The sequence below is a fragment of the Onychomys torridus genome, chromosome 2 (assembly GCF_903995425.1).
Source record: "Onychomys torridus chromosome 2, mOncTor1.1, whole genome shotgun sequence".
Classification (NCBI taxonomy): domain Eukaryota; kingdom Metazoa; phylum Chordata; class Mammalia; order Rodentia; family Cricetidae; genus Onychomys; species Onychomys torridus.
In genome coordinates, this window is record NC_050444.1 from 63,021,369 (window position 1) to 63,038,250 (window position 16,882).

The following is a 16,882-nucleotide window of genomic DNA, read 5'->3' on the forward strand; positions in this document are numbered from 1 at the left end:
TAATCCAAAGTTGATCTTTCCATGGCAATAATGGCTTTACCATAGTCCATGTGGCATCATAATTGTGGAGTCCCATCATCCTTTTGAAGATTTCAAAGTCACTGTTAGGCATGATCATGGTTCCCTTTAGATTTTTTTTTTTTTTTTTTTTTTTGCTTCCTCTGTGGTTTGGAGTAATCACAATCTCATGTCTGTCTGTCTTTCGGAACCATGAACATTCTTCCCTAGAAGAGAAAATCTTCACAGCAATTTCTCCCCAGCATTTCTCTTGCCAACCTTTTCCAAACTGACCTTTGCCGATGCTTTCTTGTAACACACTGGTCCTGGCAATTCTTCTCTGAACAAGCAGCAGTACATTCTTTGTTCCAGGTAGCAGCATCACCACAGTCACCAACACGATGAGAAGCAGCCGGCAACTCGGAGCAGCAGTCACTGCCTCCATGGTCCCACCGACACTGTGTCTCTGCCCTGGGTCGAAGCTTCTCCTAGGCCGGCCTCAACTCGGGATCCTCCTGCCTCTGCCTTCTTCAGTAAATCCTACCAGCATGTGTGGGCCCGCAAGGCCACAGGCAAGAGGCTATTTCATGAATTCGTACCTTGAACGTTGGGCGCCAGATATGTTTATTTCGGGGAACACAATACCCACCACAGGGATCTCTGAGTTCAGGACAGCCTGGTCTAGAGAGTGAGTTCCAGAACAGCCAGGACTATACAGAGAAACCAATTGGGGGGGGGGGGGGAGAGAACCCAAGGCTGGGAAGATGACCCCGTTGGTAAGGTACTTGTCATGCAAGCTAAAGTTTGACTCATAAAACCTGTATTAAAAAGCATGATTGGGCTGGAGAGATGGCTCAGTGGTTACGAGCACTGGCTGCTCTTCCAAAGGTCCTGAGTTCAATTCCCAGCAACCACATGGTGGCTCACAACCATCTGTAATGAGATCTGGTGCCCTCTGCAGGCATACATGCAGACGGAATACTGTATACATAATAAATAAATGTTTAAAAAGCTCGGTGTTTGCTGAGGAAAACTGCAGGCAAAGAGCAAAGCCAACTCAAGAAAAAGGCCACGTGGGCTACAAGTAGCAAGGCCACGAGCAGCTGTCCAGACTGCTGGAGCTGCACCATGCCATCATGTATACCAGATGCTGGGCACTGACTACGGGACTTAATGTTTGCCTTGTTGGGTCTGGGACTTTCTTCCTTGCTATTTACTGTCTTGTCTTTTCCTTTTGGGATGGGTGGAGGGGGTGTCATTCATGGCAGAATACCTGCTCAGCATGCACACGATCCCAGGTTCAATCTCCAGTACTAGAGAGGGAGTGGTACCAGACACAGTGTTTATGCCTCTAATCCCAGCACTCAAGGGGCAGAGGTAAGAGGATTGCCAAAGTAAGAACAATGTGGTCAACACATTGAATTCTAGGTCAGCCAAGGCTATATAGCAAATCACTGTTTAAAGTCAAGTTATGCAAACCAAAATGTATACGATGTATATGTAGAGCACACAGTACCATGACCAGGACATGATAAATTCACAAAGTAATTTTACAAAGACAGAAAGGACTGACATCTATATATGTTTCCAAGACAAACAGTTGTCTTCATCAGAATTTCATGGGAAATATAGCTTATCAATTACTGGGGATGCCACAGGTTCCTCAGTCTACATCAAAAAAAAAAAAAGAAGTGGGAGTGGGAATGGGAAGAAGGAAAGCCAGAGCCCCCAGCTTTATCTGGCCACAAGACTTTAACCATTGAGCTTTCCTGCACAAATGCCAAAGCACCACAAACACTTGAGTGGTTAGTACTGTGCATGTCATCCTTGACTGAAAAGCAGCGGTACTGGGTACAGTCTCTACCTTCCACACACAACTGAGATCCACCTAAGGGGGCATCTTCTTGTATGGATCTTTACTGATAAAGCAATGATAAAAATATGAGCAGGTATCAGAAGTCTTGAGAATAAAAGCCTGTGATTATATAAAGTAGCTATTAGGCGATGGAGATGGTTCGGTGGCTAAGAATATTTGCTGCTCTTGAAGAGAATTGGGTTTGGGTCCCAGTTTTTACACCAGGGGTGGGGGTGGGGGCTCACACTCTATGTAATTATAGTTCCAGGGTATCTGATACCTTCTGGTCTCTGTGGGCACCTATGCTCACGTGTCATACATCACACATAAACATAAATAAAAATCTTTTTTTAAAATTTCATTTATTTTTATTTTGTGTGCATTGGTATTTTGCCTGCATGTATATCTGTGTGAGAATGTCAGATCCTCTGGAACTGGAGTTACAGATGGTTGTGAGTTGCCATGTGGGTGCTGGGAATTGAACTCAGGACCTCTGGAAGAGCAGTCAGTGCTCTTAACCACTGAGCCATCTCTCCAGCCCCAAAAACAAACCTTAAAAAATATAAAAAGCTATCGGAATTATTTAATTAAATAATTAGGAAATCTCTAATTGACTGACCAAAATTTAATTAATTAATTAAAAAACAAACAAAACCTTGAGGGGCTGGCGAGATGGCTCAGCAGATAAGAGTACTTGTTCCTCTTATATAGGATCCAGTCTCAGTCCCCATCAGACATATATACACGCAGGTAAAACACTACACATAAATAAATAAATCTAAACAAGTTTTTTTCTTTTTTTAAAGATTTATTTGTCATATAAACAGTGTTCTGTCTGCACGTGTGCCTGCACTTCAGAAGAGGGCACTAGACCTATTACAGATGGTTGTGAGCCACCATGTGGTGGCTGGGAATTGAACTCAGGACCCCTGGAAGAGCAGTCGGTGCTCTTAACCTCTGAGCCGTCTCTCCAGCTTCCCTAAACAATGTCTTTAAAATAATAATAATAATGGGCTGGAGAGATGGCTTAGAGGTTAAGAGCACCAACTGCTCTTCCAGGGGTCCTGAGTTCAATTCCCAGCCACCACATGGTGGCTCACAACCATCTGTAATGAGATCTGGTGCCCTCTCCTGGTGTGCAGTCATACATGCTGTATACATAATAGATAAATAAATAAATATTAAAATAATAATAATAATAATAATACACCTTGAATCCAAATATGGGCAATGTGTCAGGCAGTTAGTTGTTCATTAGTTGCTCATAGGGGCAGAGTAGGCCTGGAGTCTGACAGACAGACAGACAGACTTGGAAGGACAAATTTCTGGAAGACAGGAGGATCCTGTTTGAAGAACGAAGCTGCCAGTTGTGCAGGCAGTATCAGGTAGCCATGCTGGAGTGAGCCTGAGGGTTATCTGAGGGTAACACTTGAAGACGACACTCTAACCAACACATGGGTGATACCTGAGTGGGCACGGACACTGCATCTGAGAGGGTGTAGGCGTAACATTTAAGTAAGCAAGTGCTGGGATTTCACATCAATAAGTGCTGATGAGCGGAACTGTGTCAGGTATCCATAATGGATATTAACTTTCCACCTGGATCTCTGATGTCTTCCTGACTGTAGTTATAAACTTGGGGGATCAACGGCAATAAAACAATAACAAGCTTATAAACAAAACCTTCATGCTTTTTTAAGGAACAATCCTTTAGGATAAGACAATGCTATCTACTTTTCCAAGAGAGGCTCACGTGACACAGACTGTCCTGTCCTGTAAGCACCGTTATGGGACTGGTGATGGAGCTCAGTGGCAGAGTGCTTGCTTGCTAAGCATGTGTGTGGTCCTGGGTTTGATTCCCAGCACTGCAGGGGGAAGCAGCACAGCTGTGGCTCCACGTTAAGGAAAAGGGATTTCCCTAGAGTGTTTGTTCCATTCCCATTTAGAATCCCAAGGACTAGAGTCACCTCAGACTCCTAACAATGACGCATGGCTGGGGAAGCAGGGCAAGACCACAGAGAATCCATGTGTGAGAAACATTTTCCTTTGGACTCCACTGCAGAGGGCATTCTGGACAGCTTGGGAATGTTCAGAGCCCTTGCCTCTTTTATTCTGTGCCTGCCTCTGGAGTCAGTAGAAAAGGCTCTTAGGTGATCTGCTATGTCAGATCCTAACACACAGAGATGTGATTAGACACAAATGTGTACTCTCAACCCTCCGAGAAAAGCAAGGGCTAGAAAAACAAACTCAGAAACTATGGTGTTACTAATCGGACTTATTTTTATTTTTACTTATGTTTCTCCGTGTGTGGATATGTGCACTGGAGAACAGGTGCCCAAGGAGGCCAGAGGGGCTGGATCTACCAGGAACTGGTGTTACAAGTATCTGTGAACTGTCCAACATGGGTGCTTCTGCAAAGCAGTAAGTGCTCTTATCTACTGAACCATCTCTCCAGCCCCATACAACCAAGTCCTCCTTCCCCTCCCCTCTCCTTGTCTCACTCTATTGCCCAGATTGGCCTGGTTTATGATTCAGCTTCCCAAGTGTTAGAATTATAGGCATGTTCCACCATTACTGGCAATTCTTAATACTTTGTTTTGAAAAAGTGGTTACAAAATTGCCCCCAAGCCCTATTATTTGTGGTTAAAAATAGCCTGTAAATGCTCAATTTTTAAGCAAACAACCCAGAAGATACTGCCATAAATGTATTAATTCAGTGAGTTGTGGGTTTTTTTGTTTTTTTGTTTGTTTTGTTTTTTTACTTTCTTAAGAAAAACTGATCCCTAATAATCCACAATAGATTGTGAAAAGGTACTGCTTCAGAGTTGAAAATCTGGCCTGGAAGCTGGCTCTTCCAGCCCTTGGCTCTCTTGATGACCAGCTTCCAATTTTACCTTTAGTTTGCTCATCTGGAAGAGCTTTATAATACATATCTTACTTTATGGTGATTAAATCACATGATATTTGAAAAAAAACCCTCTAGCCAAATATTTGTTAGATAATTAAGTGTTCAGTAAACATTTGCAATTAACATTAAAACATAATGACAGTAGGGTGTGGTGGTATACACACTTAATCCCAGCACTTGGCAGACAGAGGCAGGTGGATATCTGTGAGTTCAAGACAAGCAAGGTCTACATAAAGTCCAGGACAGCCAAGGCTACATAAAGACCCTATCTCAAAAACAAAACAAAACAAAACAAAGAACTAGTTGGTGTCTTACACCTTTAATCATTTTACTGGAGAGCTGGAGACCCAAGGATTGTACATTGAAGGTCATCCTTAGTTACACATTAAGTTGGAAGCCAGCCTAAGCTATATAAGACCTTATTTAAAAAGAAAAAGTTAAGCTATTTTTTTAAGTGAAGGAAAGGGCCCATGAATGATCTAATGTAAAGCTGGAACTGAGCCAGGATAGCCCAAAGCTCATGGCAGTGTACTTGCTTAGTATGTATAAGGCTCTGCGTTTGATCCCCAGCATCTGCTCCCCCAAGAAATCCAGGCTTGAGGACCATTGAAAGAAGGTTCACTAGAAATATATTAGCACATAAACCAATAAATGACCTCTGAATAAGAAAAAACAACAACCAATTAATAATGGATATCATAGACAATGTGTGTGCACTAAGGATAGTAAATGGGCTCTTATTTTCTACCATTTTATATATTTCTGCAATGTTTAGATTTAACAACGAACAAATATTATATTTGCTATAACAAACAGATAACTTTTAATAAAGAAGCAAACTTCAAAATTCCTTTGGAAGGATATACAAAAACTAATAAAATTAGTTGCCTCGGGAAAAGGGAATGGAAAAGGTATTTTCCAATTCTTTGGAGATTGAGAACATGTGAAAGTATCGCTTATTAAAATTTTATTTAAAATAAGAACACTTGCCTCCAGCGGCTTTCTCCTGAGCTCACTGCCACAGAAAATATAATCGCAGTCTTTGAAACTGGCCCCTGGAGCATCTTTGCCATGCATTCGTTTCTGCCACATGCCCTGCCTCCCACTCTAGGGCACCATGGAGAAATGAGCTATCTTCAAAAGGTGGCTCGCATCTCACAAATGTGAGTGGTGTCACTGCCCTCCACCTTTATCTGAGCCATCACATTTGCTAGGATGCAAAATGAAGTGCTTCCCCTGGGCTGAGGCTGCTGTGCGGTGTAAGGGGAGGAACACATTACCTGTAGGAGGAGCTCCACACTGTCCACTTGGAGCTCTCGAAGGCCAGCTATCTGCACCACATGCTTGCTATCTTCTCTTGCAAAGAGCCTGGGGATGAAAAACTGTGGTTGGTATGACACTGGATTGTCTTGCTTTCCCAGCACATTCTCTGAGTCTCCCATTACACAGTGGTTTTGCCATTTGGATGGATGGATATGCTTCCCCTCCCCAGCCCTACCTCCTAATGTCAGCTTCAGAATACTGTGGTGGGTCCTTCCTTGTTGTAAACAAATCAGTATCTTTGATTAAAATCGAAAGAATGAGCACAAAACCCATACATATTCCAAACCATGGATGGCATAGTTCTGGCTAGTAACCAGTGCAATGGTGGACATAGGATCTTTGCTGCCCAATCAAAGTACAGCTCTGGTCTCTGCTTGCTAGCTGCTCTCTTCTCTCTTGAGGAGAAAACATGTAGTCCTGGAAGCAGCAGCAGCCATTCTGTATCTACAAAGAACTAGCTTCAGGATGAAGGTAACAGGCAGAGCAGAGAGATGCAAAGTAACCACGTCATTATCCCTGTGCAATGGAGCAGAATATCCCTGAAGCCTTCCTAGCCTTCCAAGTTATCTGAGCCAATGGTTTCCCTAAATACAGTAGGGGTGGGGTTTTGGTTTTTTTTTTAATTTGTAACAGAAGGAGTCCTGATACATACTTTTATTTTGTTTGAGATAGGGTCTTACTATGTAATTCAAGCTGGCCTTCAACTTTTGAAAAAATACAAATATATAGGGTGGTAATTTAGATAATTCATTAAAGAATTACATTCTGAAACTGTCAGATATCCTGTCTCTTCAGAAGCAAACACACACACACACACACACACACACAGGACTACATGTACAACAGTGGCCTTTTTACTTAAAAGTAGTAGACATTATGACCACAGAGAGCTTTGGGGGATTAGGAGATGAGCAAAGTCTCACCATGTTGTCTAGGATGGCTTTGAAACTGTAATCCTCTTATCTCAGCCTGAGTGCTGGCATTACAGGTCTGTGCTACCATATCTGGATAAAGTTTTTCTCTTTTTCTTTCTTTCTCTTTCTCTTCTTTTTCTTTTTCTTTTTTTAAATTAATACTGAGGCTTGAATTCAGGACCTTAGGCATAGTAGGTTAAAAGTTCTACCACACAGCTACATCCTCAACTTGGAAAGGGCTTTTTTTTTTTTTTTTTTTTTTTGAGCTGAGGATCGAACCCAGGACCTTGCGCTTGCTAAGCAAGCGCTCTACCACTGAGCTAAATCCCCAACCTGGAAAGGGCTTTTAAGGAGAGTGGCCTGGGGTTGAAAGAAAAGCCACAATCGAGCTAAATGGAGGCTTAAACACCATTACACAGACGGTGAATGAGAAAAGTAACTTTTCCTCAAGTATTCACAAGCAGCACTGCCTTCATCTGACAGTTATGTTTCAGAGATGAAGCCTGAACACTTCGTATTTTCTCTCAACTGGGACACGGGCACAGCTATTTGTTGGGATGGCCAACAGTGCAAGGACCTGTCTAAGCACACCTGCTGGCTTCTTCAGTTATGCTACCCAACACCAGAGTCCTCCCTGCTGGAGCCTTTCCCATGCTGGTCTCCCTACTGAATAGGAACTGCCCCACACCCTATTCCAAGCTTGCCTACAGCACATGAACTTGAATGTCACCCGACTTTCCTTCTTTCCCTTCTGACCTCCCTCTCCCTCTCCACGCTCCAGCTAGTAGATCCCTTCAACTCTGCTGCCTGGTGTTCAGGTTCAGTCACATGTTCCCATCTAAACAAAACACTGCTAGATTACTTTTATGTTATCAGAGCAAAAAGCTGAAGGTGGGACAGTGGGACAACTCCTGCCGCCAGGCCTGACGATCTGAGTTCCAGCCATTAAACCAGTGGTTCTCAACCTGTGGGAAGAGAGTTAAATCACCCTTTCACAGGGGTCACCTAAAGCCATCAGAAAACATAAATGTTTACATTGCAATTCATAACCATAGTAACATTACAGTTATGAAGTAGCAACGAAAAGAATGTGATGGCTGGGGGTCCCCACAGCATGAGGAGCTGTGTTCAAGGGTGGCAGCATTAGGAAGGCTGAGAACCACTGACCTAGACCACACAGTAGAGAGAGAAATGACTCCTAAAGTTATTCTTTGACCTCCACATCCCCATCATGGCAAATACACACTTACATACATACACATACACATATGCCCACCAAACAAAGAAATTACAATGTAGTTTAGGAGCACTGGCTGCCCTTCCAGAGGGCTCAGGCTCATTTCCAGCACTCACACAGTAGCTAGCTGTCTGTAACTGCAGTTGCAGGGATTCTGATGCCCTCTTCTGGCCTCCACAGGCACCAAACATGCATGTAGTACAAAGAAATATAGGCAGGCTAAACACCCACATACATAAAATAAAAATAAATCTAAAAAAAGTTGAATGTGAAGACATTTTTTTTGCCAATTTCATAAAAACTATCATTAAGTTTACACTAACATTATTTAAAGGGAAAATATTTAAATATTTAAATTAAATACATGTTGATTTCTTGACTTTCTGAAATTATAGTCTTTTTCATAGTAAAAAAAGGGGGAGGAGTCTTGGTAGATATTAAGCTATTGTTATTAAAAACGGGAACTGAAGCTGTAGCTCTGTGGTAGAATGCCTGCAAACATGTAAGGCGCTAGGGTCAATCCCCAGCGCCGGAAAGGTATTAATGGATGGCTAATTTACATTTTTCTTTAGCTGAGTTAACAGTTTAAAATATGTATCCAAGCTGGGCATAGTGGCAAAAGTCTTTAATTTCACTACTCGGGAAGCTGAGTCAGGATGATCACAAGTTCAAGGCTGCCCAGGTCAAACAGCAAGTTTTATGCCAGACAGAACTACACAGTCAGTCTCCAAACAGAAAAAGGGAGGAGCGGAAGAAAGAAAAACCCATGCAAGAGACTGCCATTTCACAAAAATGATTCTCATTAAAGTCATGTGATCAGAGTGATTCTGTGGCGCTCTGGCTCAAACAATGATGTACAGACACAGATCAACAGCTTGTCACTCCTATCTAGTACCGTTTTCTTCTATTCAGGAGGTCGTAAAGTTGTCCACAGTAGATTTCATAGAAGCTGATGCACACAAAGAGATCCCTTCTTGACTGGGATATTTTCAGCTGCCTGAAGATATCTTTGGCGGCCAGAGCATACAGTCCTGGGTTTTGGTGAGTTCCTATCATGGTATAGGTTTTCCCAGCACCTGTTTGTCCATATGCAAAGCAGGTGGCATTGCCTCTGGGGGAAGAATAATTAGAATTACTTATAAATATTTTAAAAAGTGATCATTTACATAGAGACGTTTAATGACAAATCAGGAAGAAACAGAATCCTTGAAGAATCTAGCATGAAATTCTTTAAGAAGGCTTATATTATGAAAGCAAAAAGTAAAAAAAATCCTCAAACCAAGATGTGTTTTCTTAAAGGAAATATTTTACAGAACTGATAATATATATAAGGCAACTATTGAATATAAGGAGATAAGGACTTTGAACACCACTTGAGCTAGAGATATAGCCAAGTTGGTAGATTGCTTGCCTTGCACATAGGAGGCTATGAGTTTGGTTCCCAGCACCGACACACACACACACACACACACACACACACACACACACACACACACACACACGGCAACAAACACCAAGTTTCTATTCTTTATAAGATGCTTAGATGCGTCCTAAAGACTCTTTCCTTACCTTTTGCATTCTGTGTTTTGCGTTTGTTGTTTTGGGACAGCTATCACTGTAATGCAGGCTGGCCTAGAGCTCTTGGAGCTCACGTGTAGACCAAGCTGACCTTGAACTTGTGTCCATTTTCCCACCTTATCTTCCCAAGTGCTTAGAGATTCCAAAGTTCAAGATAATTACAACCACGTACATGTTTTATTCTGAAGATACTGACAAAATCAAACTATTGAGAGCTTTTACTTCCCTAGGAAACAGAAACACTGTCTCCGGTGTAAAAGGAAATGTTTGGTAAATCTAGGTTACAACGTAAATTCCTATTTCATTGAAAAGAACTAGAAAAGCATCCATGTATTAGTAAAGGAACACAACTAGAAGTAAGAGAAGGAATCAATCTATCTCACCCATTGAAAACATGCTGAATGAGTGGATGAGCAGTCTTCAGGTAGACATCTCGATTGGTGCATGCCTCACCAAAGACTTCATCAAAATAAAAAACATGCTGAAAAATAAACTTGATTTTTATAGAAATACATTTGTATTTTCACCACCACTATTCTATTAACATGGGAAAAGTCAAACACATTTCTAAGCAATAGTAACTGACTGGCAAACTCAGAAAAATGAATAACCAGTAACTGTTAAATGAGTCTTTGCTTCCCACCCATCCTTCTGTGTTCTCACAGTGTAATAGCTGAAGCAGACAACTTTGGTTCTCTCTTAAGGGAAGTAAAGTGATGAAGTAAAGCTGATCCACTTGGCTCTGGGAGAGGAAATGGATTCTATAAGGAGTATCCTACAGACTAGGCAAGGTCAATATATATGAACATTTGTGTGAAGTCTAGGGATCAGTTTTCATTCTGTAGGTCCCACAGCTTAACTTGTAGTTCTCCAAACATTCACTGTTAGCTGGTGGAATACTGTGACAGGAGTGTGCAGCAGCCCAAAGATAAAGACATCATTCTACGCCAGTCCCGAAGGTGCTGATCTACACAAACACACACATGACCTACCTGCGAGCAGAACTTGAAGAGAAAGCATGTGTGAGATAAATGAACTGTGAGGCACCCTCACAGTTGTACTTATCCCATCTTCAGAGGCTCCCGATACTCTGAGTTGGAGTTCTTAAGCATTTAGCTATAGGCAAATCACAATTTTTGTTCTAATGGATCTGACTGATTACTGTTATTACTATTTGAGACAGGGTCTTATGTGTCCCGAACTGACTTTGAAGCTATACAGCCAAGAATGACCTTGAACTTCTGACTCTACTGATTCTGTCTCCGAAGCGCTAGAATTACATGAATGTACCGCCCTGTCTACTTTAGTGCTGCCGTGGATTAAACCCAGGGTTTCATACATGCCGAGCAAGCACTTTACCAACATAGCTGTATTCCAAGCCCTATTTTTATTTTAATAATAACTTTTTGAGCAGTTTTAGAAAAACTGAACAGAAAGCAGTTCCTGTATATGCCTTTCTTCAAGTTCCCTCTATTAAAGTCTTGCCCAGTAGAAGAGGGAGGGTATAACTCAATGGGAAAACATTTCTTTTCCCTGGGAAAGCTATTATGAAAAAGGCTGCTGAGATCGGATGGGGTGGTATGTGAGAGGTGGAGATGGAAATGTCAGAAAAGCATAAGCAAACGGTCAAACAAAGACAGCACAAGAAATTCAGCGTTTAGCTTTGGTTAGCAACGGCGTACATCCAGCATGACTAAACACAGGAGGACTCCTCCGCTAAGTGGAAGAGTGACCCAATACGGGACAGTGACTTAGACTACACGGTAGAGGTCTTGAGACATCAGCCATAAAGGAATTAGCGGAACGAGGATAAAGTAAAGAATCTGCAAGAGAAGGAAAATCTGAGCTACGTCACTGGAAGATTAATCTGAGTTCGCAATGTGACTCGATTGTGACCAGACTCCAGTCATTCACTGGTGAAGTAAGGAGAGTCAAACTAGGTGACAAAAACGGGGAACACAAGAATTGGCAAATGACCGGATGTGACAGAAAGGGCTACAAATAAAAAATGGGAGTGACCTAGAAAAAGAGGTAAGAGACTTCATTACACTGGGTCTGGAAAGCAGTAATTCAATGGCTATAATTTTTGAATAATTTAGAGGCTTACCATGATGGTACCTAACTATTCCTGATAAAGAAATCTTAGTAATTTCACACTGACTATAGCAGAATGATAGTTAATACACAATGAGTGAGATTAAGGTCCTATATTCTGCCACATTTTAACCTGCTCTAATTATTTACTAAAGAGAACTGTATAGAGAGATCCAAATTTAATGTGGCTCACTCTACCCCAGGTTCAATTATCTTTTATGTACCATTACATTAGAATGGAAGTTAAATCATAAGAAAATGAGATCACAGGGCCAAGTTTACCATTTACAAAGTTACCAAACATTAGAAAGTGAAAGAATGGCTGGGTGCACATGACTAGAATCCCAGCACTTAGGAGGTGGAACCAAGAGGATCAGGAGTTCAAGGTTACCTCCGGCACACAACCAATTCAAGGCAGCCATAAGCTGTGTGTCTGTGTGTGTAGTGGGGGTAGGTGGGAGTGGTACACATGTAAGTGTGCATACAGAGGCCAGAGGAAGACTTCAGGTGTCTCCACCTATCACTCTTCACCTTATTGCCTTGTGACAGTTTCACACTGAATTAAAAGCCTGCATTTCTAGGCTAGAGGGCCAATGAGCTCCTGGCATCTGCTTGTCACAGCCAGTGATGAGGTTATGAATACGCAGTCATGCCCGGCTTTTTACTCAGGTCCTCATGCTTGCCAGCAAGCACAATTACTCAGAGTCATCTCTTTGGCTCTGGCAGTAAGCTTCTATAGCATTCACGTTTTTGTTTGTTAATTTTTCATCAGTCCACAAAACAGTAGTTTCATTATGTCATTTTTCAACAACTGCTTTCTTAAATGAAAGGTTATATTTTAATTTAAATATACAAAGGATTTCAATGAACTAAATTCAGAGAGGAACAGACTCTGAGGCATGAGCAGAAACCTGCATCTGTTTTCTATGTGAAACAGTTTGCTACAGTGAGGAGCAAACAACACACTGTACTCAAATTCTGCTGGGATAAAGAGAAGTCAGAACCACGTGAGAAGTCAACCGTATCACTTTCCATTCAAAACAGCCATTGTAGTATACACAAAGGGCTGCTCAACAATTAGCACAGTCTAATTCTATAACAAATTTGCCCTCTCCAAAACAAACTCCCACACGTCCTCAGTGAATCCCCGCTGTTTTTCAGCATCATTTTTTTTACATCCTACTCCCTCTCTTCCTTCTCCCATCTCCCTGTTTCCACCTTTAGTAGGAGGCACCTTTCTGTCTTCATGCCTTCTCCCCTTTCCTTAAAAACTTCCTCTCCCTATCCCATGGCCCCCTCTTAGTGTGATCTACATTCGTACTTCCAGGTACACACACATAAAAATTAAAAGCTAAGATGTCTCTAAGAGAGAAGGTGGAGCACTCACTTCAGCGGTACACATACTAAAATTAGAAGCGAATATGTGCTACCTGTCTTTCTGAGTCTGGGTTACCACATTAATATATTTTCCAGAGCCACTCATTCCCCTGCTTTTACAGTTAAATATGAGACCAAAGAAAGTGATTAAATATACGTATTCAACATGGTGGTTAGGGTTGCACTGGAGAGGCAGAGGCAGGTTCTGTGAGTTCAAGGCCAGCCTGGTCTACATTGTGAGTTCTAGGACAGCCAGGGCTACACAGAAACCCTGTTTCAAAAAAGAAAAGCATAAATTATTGATAGTATTTGAAATGTGGAAAACAACAGGAAGAAAATCAAACTGTCTGTGAATCTTTGTACTCAGAGATAGCTCTTGTTAACTTTTTGAGCCATTAAGTACAATTTTTTTTATTTAAATAATTGGAATGAAGCCAGGAATAGTGAACACATACATAATTCCAGCACTGGAGACACTGAGGCAGGAGGATCACAAGTTAGTACTGGCTACACAATGAGGCTCTGTCTTCAACCAACCAACCAGGGCCAGGTGTGGCGGCACTTGTTTTTAATCCTTGCACTTGGAAGGGACAGGTAAATCACAGATCTCTGTGAGTGTGAAGTCAGTTTGCGCTACACAGTGAGCTTTAGTCCAGCCAGGGCTACATGGTAAGAAAGATCCTGTCTCACCCACTATTCACCTCTCCCTAAAAACCCAACCAATGGACCACAACAAGTGCCCTTTTGGAGAAGAACGTGTATTCTTTTTTGTCTCATGAAATTAAAGACAGAGCCCTGTCGGCATGGTGGCACACACCTTTAATCCCAGCACTTGGGAGGGAGATGCTGGCAGATCTTGTGAGTTCCAGGTCAGCCTGATCTACAGAGTGAGTTCCAAGCCAGCCAGGGCTACAGAGTGACACTGTCTTAACAAACACCAAAACCAAAATGAAACAAAAAGCACAGGCCTTTTGCTGATATGGCGAGTCCTGCAGATCTATTTTTACTGATGGATATGAGTGTTTATTATATGTATGTGGGTACTCATGAAAGCCAGAAAGGGGTGTCAGATCCCCTGGAACTGGATTTATAGACCACTGTGAACTGCTTGACACAGGTGCTGGGACTGAACTCAAATCCTCTGGAAGAGCAGTGAGTGTTCTTACCCACCTAGTCAACTCTCTAGAGCCCTGTAAAAATCTAAAAGGAGGGACAGGCAGTGGTGGCCCTAGCCTTTAATCCCAGCACTCGGGAGACAGAGGCAGGAGGATCTCAGTGAGTTCAAGGCTAGCCTGGTCTACAAAGCGAGTTCCAGGACAGCCAGGACTGTTACACAGAGAAACTGTTTCAAAAAAACAAAAAACAAAAACCAAAAAAAACAACCACCACCAATCTAAAAAGACCAGCAAAGCACTGTAGTACATGCCTGTAATCTCAGAACCTGAGCTGCCAAGGCAAGAGGATCACAAGTATATAGCCTGGGCTTCAAAGGAAATTCCAAGCCAGCACACTATAAATACTTTTTTTTTTAAACATTTTCATTTTAAAGATTTATTTATGTATGTATGTATGTATGTATGTATGTATTTATTTATTTATTATGTATACAGTATTCTGCCTGCACGTGTCCCTGCAGGCCAGAAGAGGGCACCAGATCTCATTACAAATGGTTGTAAGCCACCATGTGGTTGCTGGGAATTGAACTCAGAACCTCGGGAAGAGCAGTCAGTGTTCTTAACCACTGAGCCATCTCTCCAGCCCCTATAAATACTTTTTTAAAATTGGAAAGTAGAGTAGAGCTTGAGATGCAGCTCAGTGGTAAAATATTTTCCTAGCATAGGTGAGGCCCTAAATTAAATTTCCAGTATTTGGCAGGGGTCGGGGTATAAAAGTAAAATAAAAAAAAAAGAAAATAGAACAAAAAGAAATAATTTGGAAAGGAAAATATTTTTGTTTTCACTTATTGTGCTTGTATAAAACTTTTAATGGGTAAGTGGCAGACATACGGATTTGAAAAGATAGGATATTTAACTACATATACATATTTTGTTTACTCCCTTAATAAGTTTCAAAATAAAACGTAAAGAATGTAGGATCCCTTTCATTTAGAAGCAAGTTCGATACAGACTTCTTTTTAAGGAAGGAAAAAAGATAGGATGTAAGTCCTTCCAATATTTTTATATCATAGCATTGGCAGGTAAGGACTCTGATCTATGAGATCAAAGGTCCAAAGTTCAACAGCAGAGAAAATACCATGGAATCTATGGGTATTCAATAAATATTGAATGATGGCAATGACAAAGAAGTAAGGTTATTGTGTTTGGGGATAATGGAAAAATACAAAAGATAATATGATGTCTCCTGAAGGGAATTACTGTGACTGAAGCATCATTAAGGAAGCCTTGGGTAGATGGTATTTGGACAAAGCTATTACTTTGGCTATAGTAGCCCTGGAACTAACTAGCCTTACAACTAATTGGTCATTTAGACTATCTTCAAAGTAAGTATCTCCCACTGAAACCTAATAGACTGTGCATTGATCAACAATCGATGAAGCTGTTAAAATGATTGGGTTGGCTGTATAGTGCCCTAGTAATTTATTGCCCATAGAAAGACTATTGGATTGCTCTAAATGTCACTGTGAAACTCAATTTTTGGAAGCACAATGCAAATTTGAAAGAAGGGGTATTTTCAACAATTTAACTTCAGTGTTAAAGAATTTACTGCGATAGAATAATATCCCAGCTGACTAAGGTGAACTGCTAGCACATCCCATTAATCACCACATTTTTTTTCTCATTACCAGCCACTGGGTTGTGCAAGAGAACAAGAGAACCGACATTCAATATGAATGTTTATGGAGACGGACTCTTTTAAGAAGGCAATTCATAGTAGCAGAAACTCCAAGTTCCAAAATCCTCGTGTGTATGTACAGGTGTACACATCTATACGTGCACGTGGAAAGGCCAGAGATTGATACTGGAAGTCTGTCACTCTGAATCCACTTTTGAACAGGATATTTCACTGAACCCGAGGTTCATCAATTAAACAGACTAGCTAGAGAGCCGGTCTCATTTCCATCTCCTAGAGCTGGGTTACAGCGGTCTACCACAATGCCCAACTTTTTATGTGGGTGCTCAGGGTCTGAACTCAGCTCCTCATACTTGTGCAGCCAGTACTGACCACTGAGGCATTTCCTTAGCCCCCAAGATTCCAAAATCTTAGCATACTATAGATGGTATAACTTTCTCTCGTTGTGGCATTCGTTGCTTCTCTGAGAATTGCTACAAGGTACCTGCTAGCTTGGAATAAGTTCTTTTCAACACCAAACTTTTTTTAATAGACAGTTTGAAGTTTTTTACATGTCTGAACAGTACCTTGTTAAACTCTTACATGTTAAATGTGAAAACATCCCTAACAATGTATTATCCATAATTAAATACAAGACTCATACTCAAGAGCTGCACATAAATGGTACTTGCTGTAACAGCATTCAGGATGCTCAATCAGAAAAATCATGAGTCCAAGGCTAGATGGAGCTATACAGCAAGTTTCAGGCCAACCCTGCCCTCAACAAAACGCTCACTCAGCAGACTGAT

General features: G+C 41.4%; 1 protein-coding gene across 1 annotated transcript in view; it reads right to left on the reverse strand.

The window, feature by feature from the left end:
* Positions 1-16,882, reverse strand: part of Kif24 (kinesin family member 24) — a 45,676-nt gene that overhangs the window by 23,055 nt on the left and 5,739 nt on the right. Inside the window, exons 3-5 of the mRNA XM_036179200.1 lie at positions 10,196-10,293; positions 9,130-9,345; positions 6,041-6,128 (exon numbers count right to left, since the gene is read on the reverse strand). Coding sequence (XP_036035093.1) covers positions 6,041-6,128; positions 9,130-9,345; positions 10,196-10,293 — 402 coding nt within the window. The remainder of the gene's footprint in view (positions 1-6,040; positions 6,129-9,129; positions 9,346-10,195; positions 10,294-16,882) is intronic.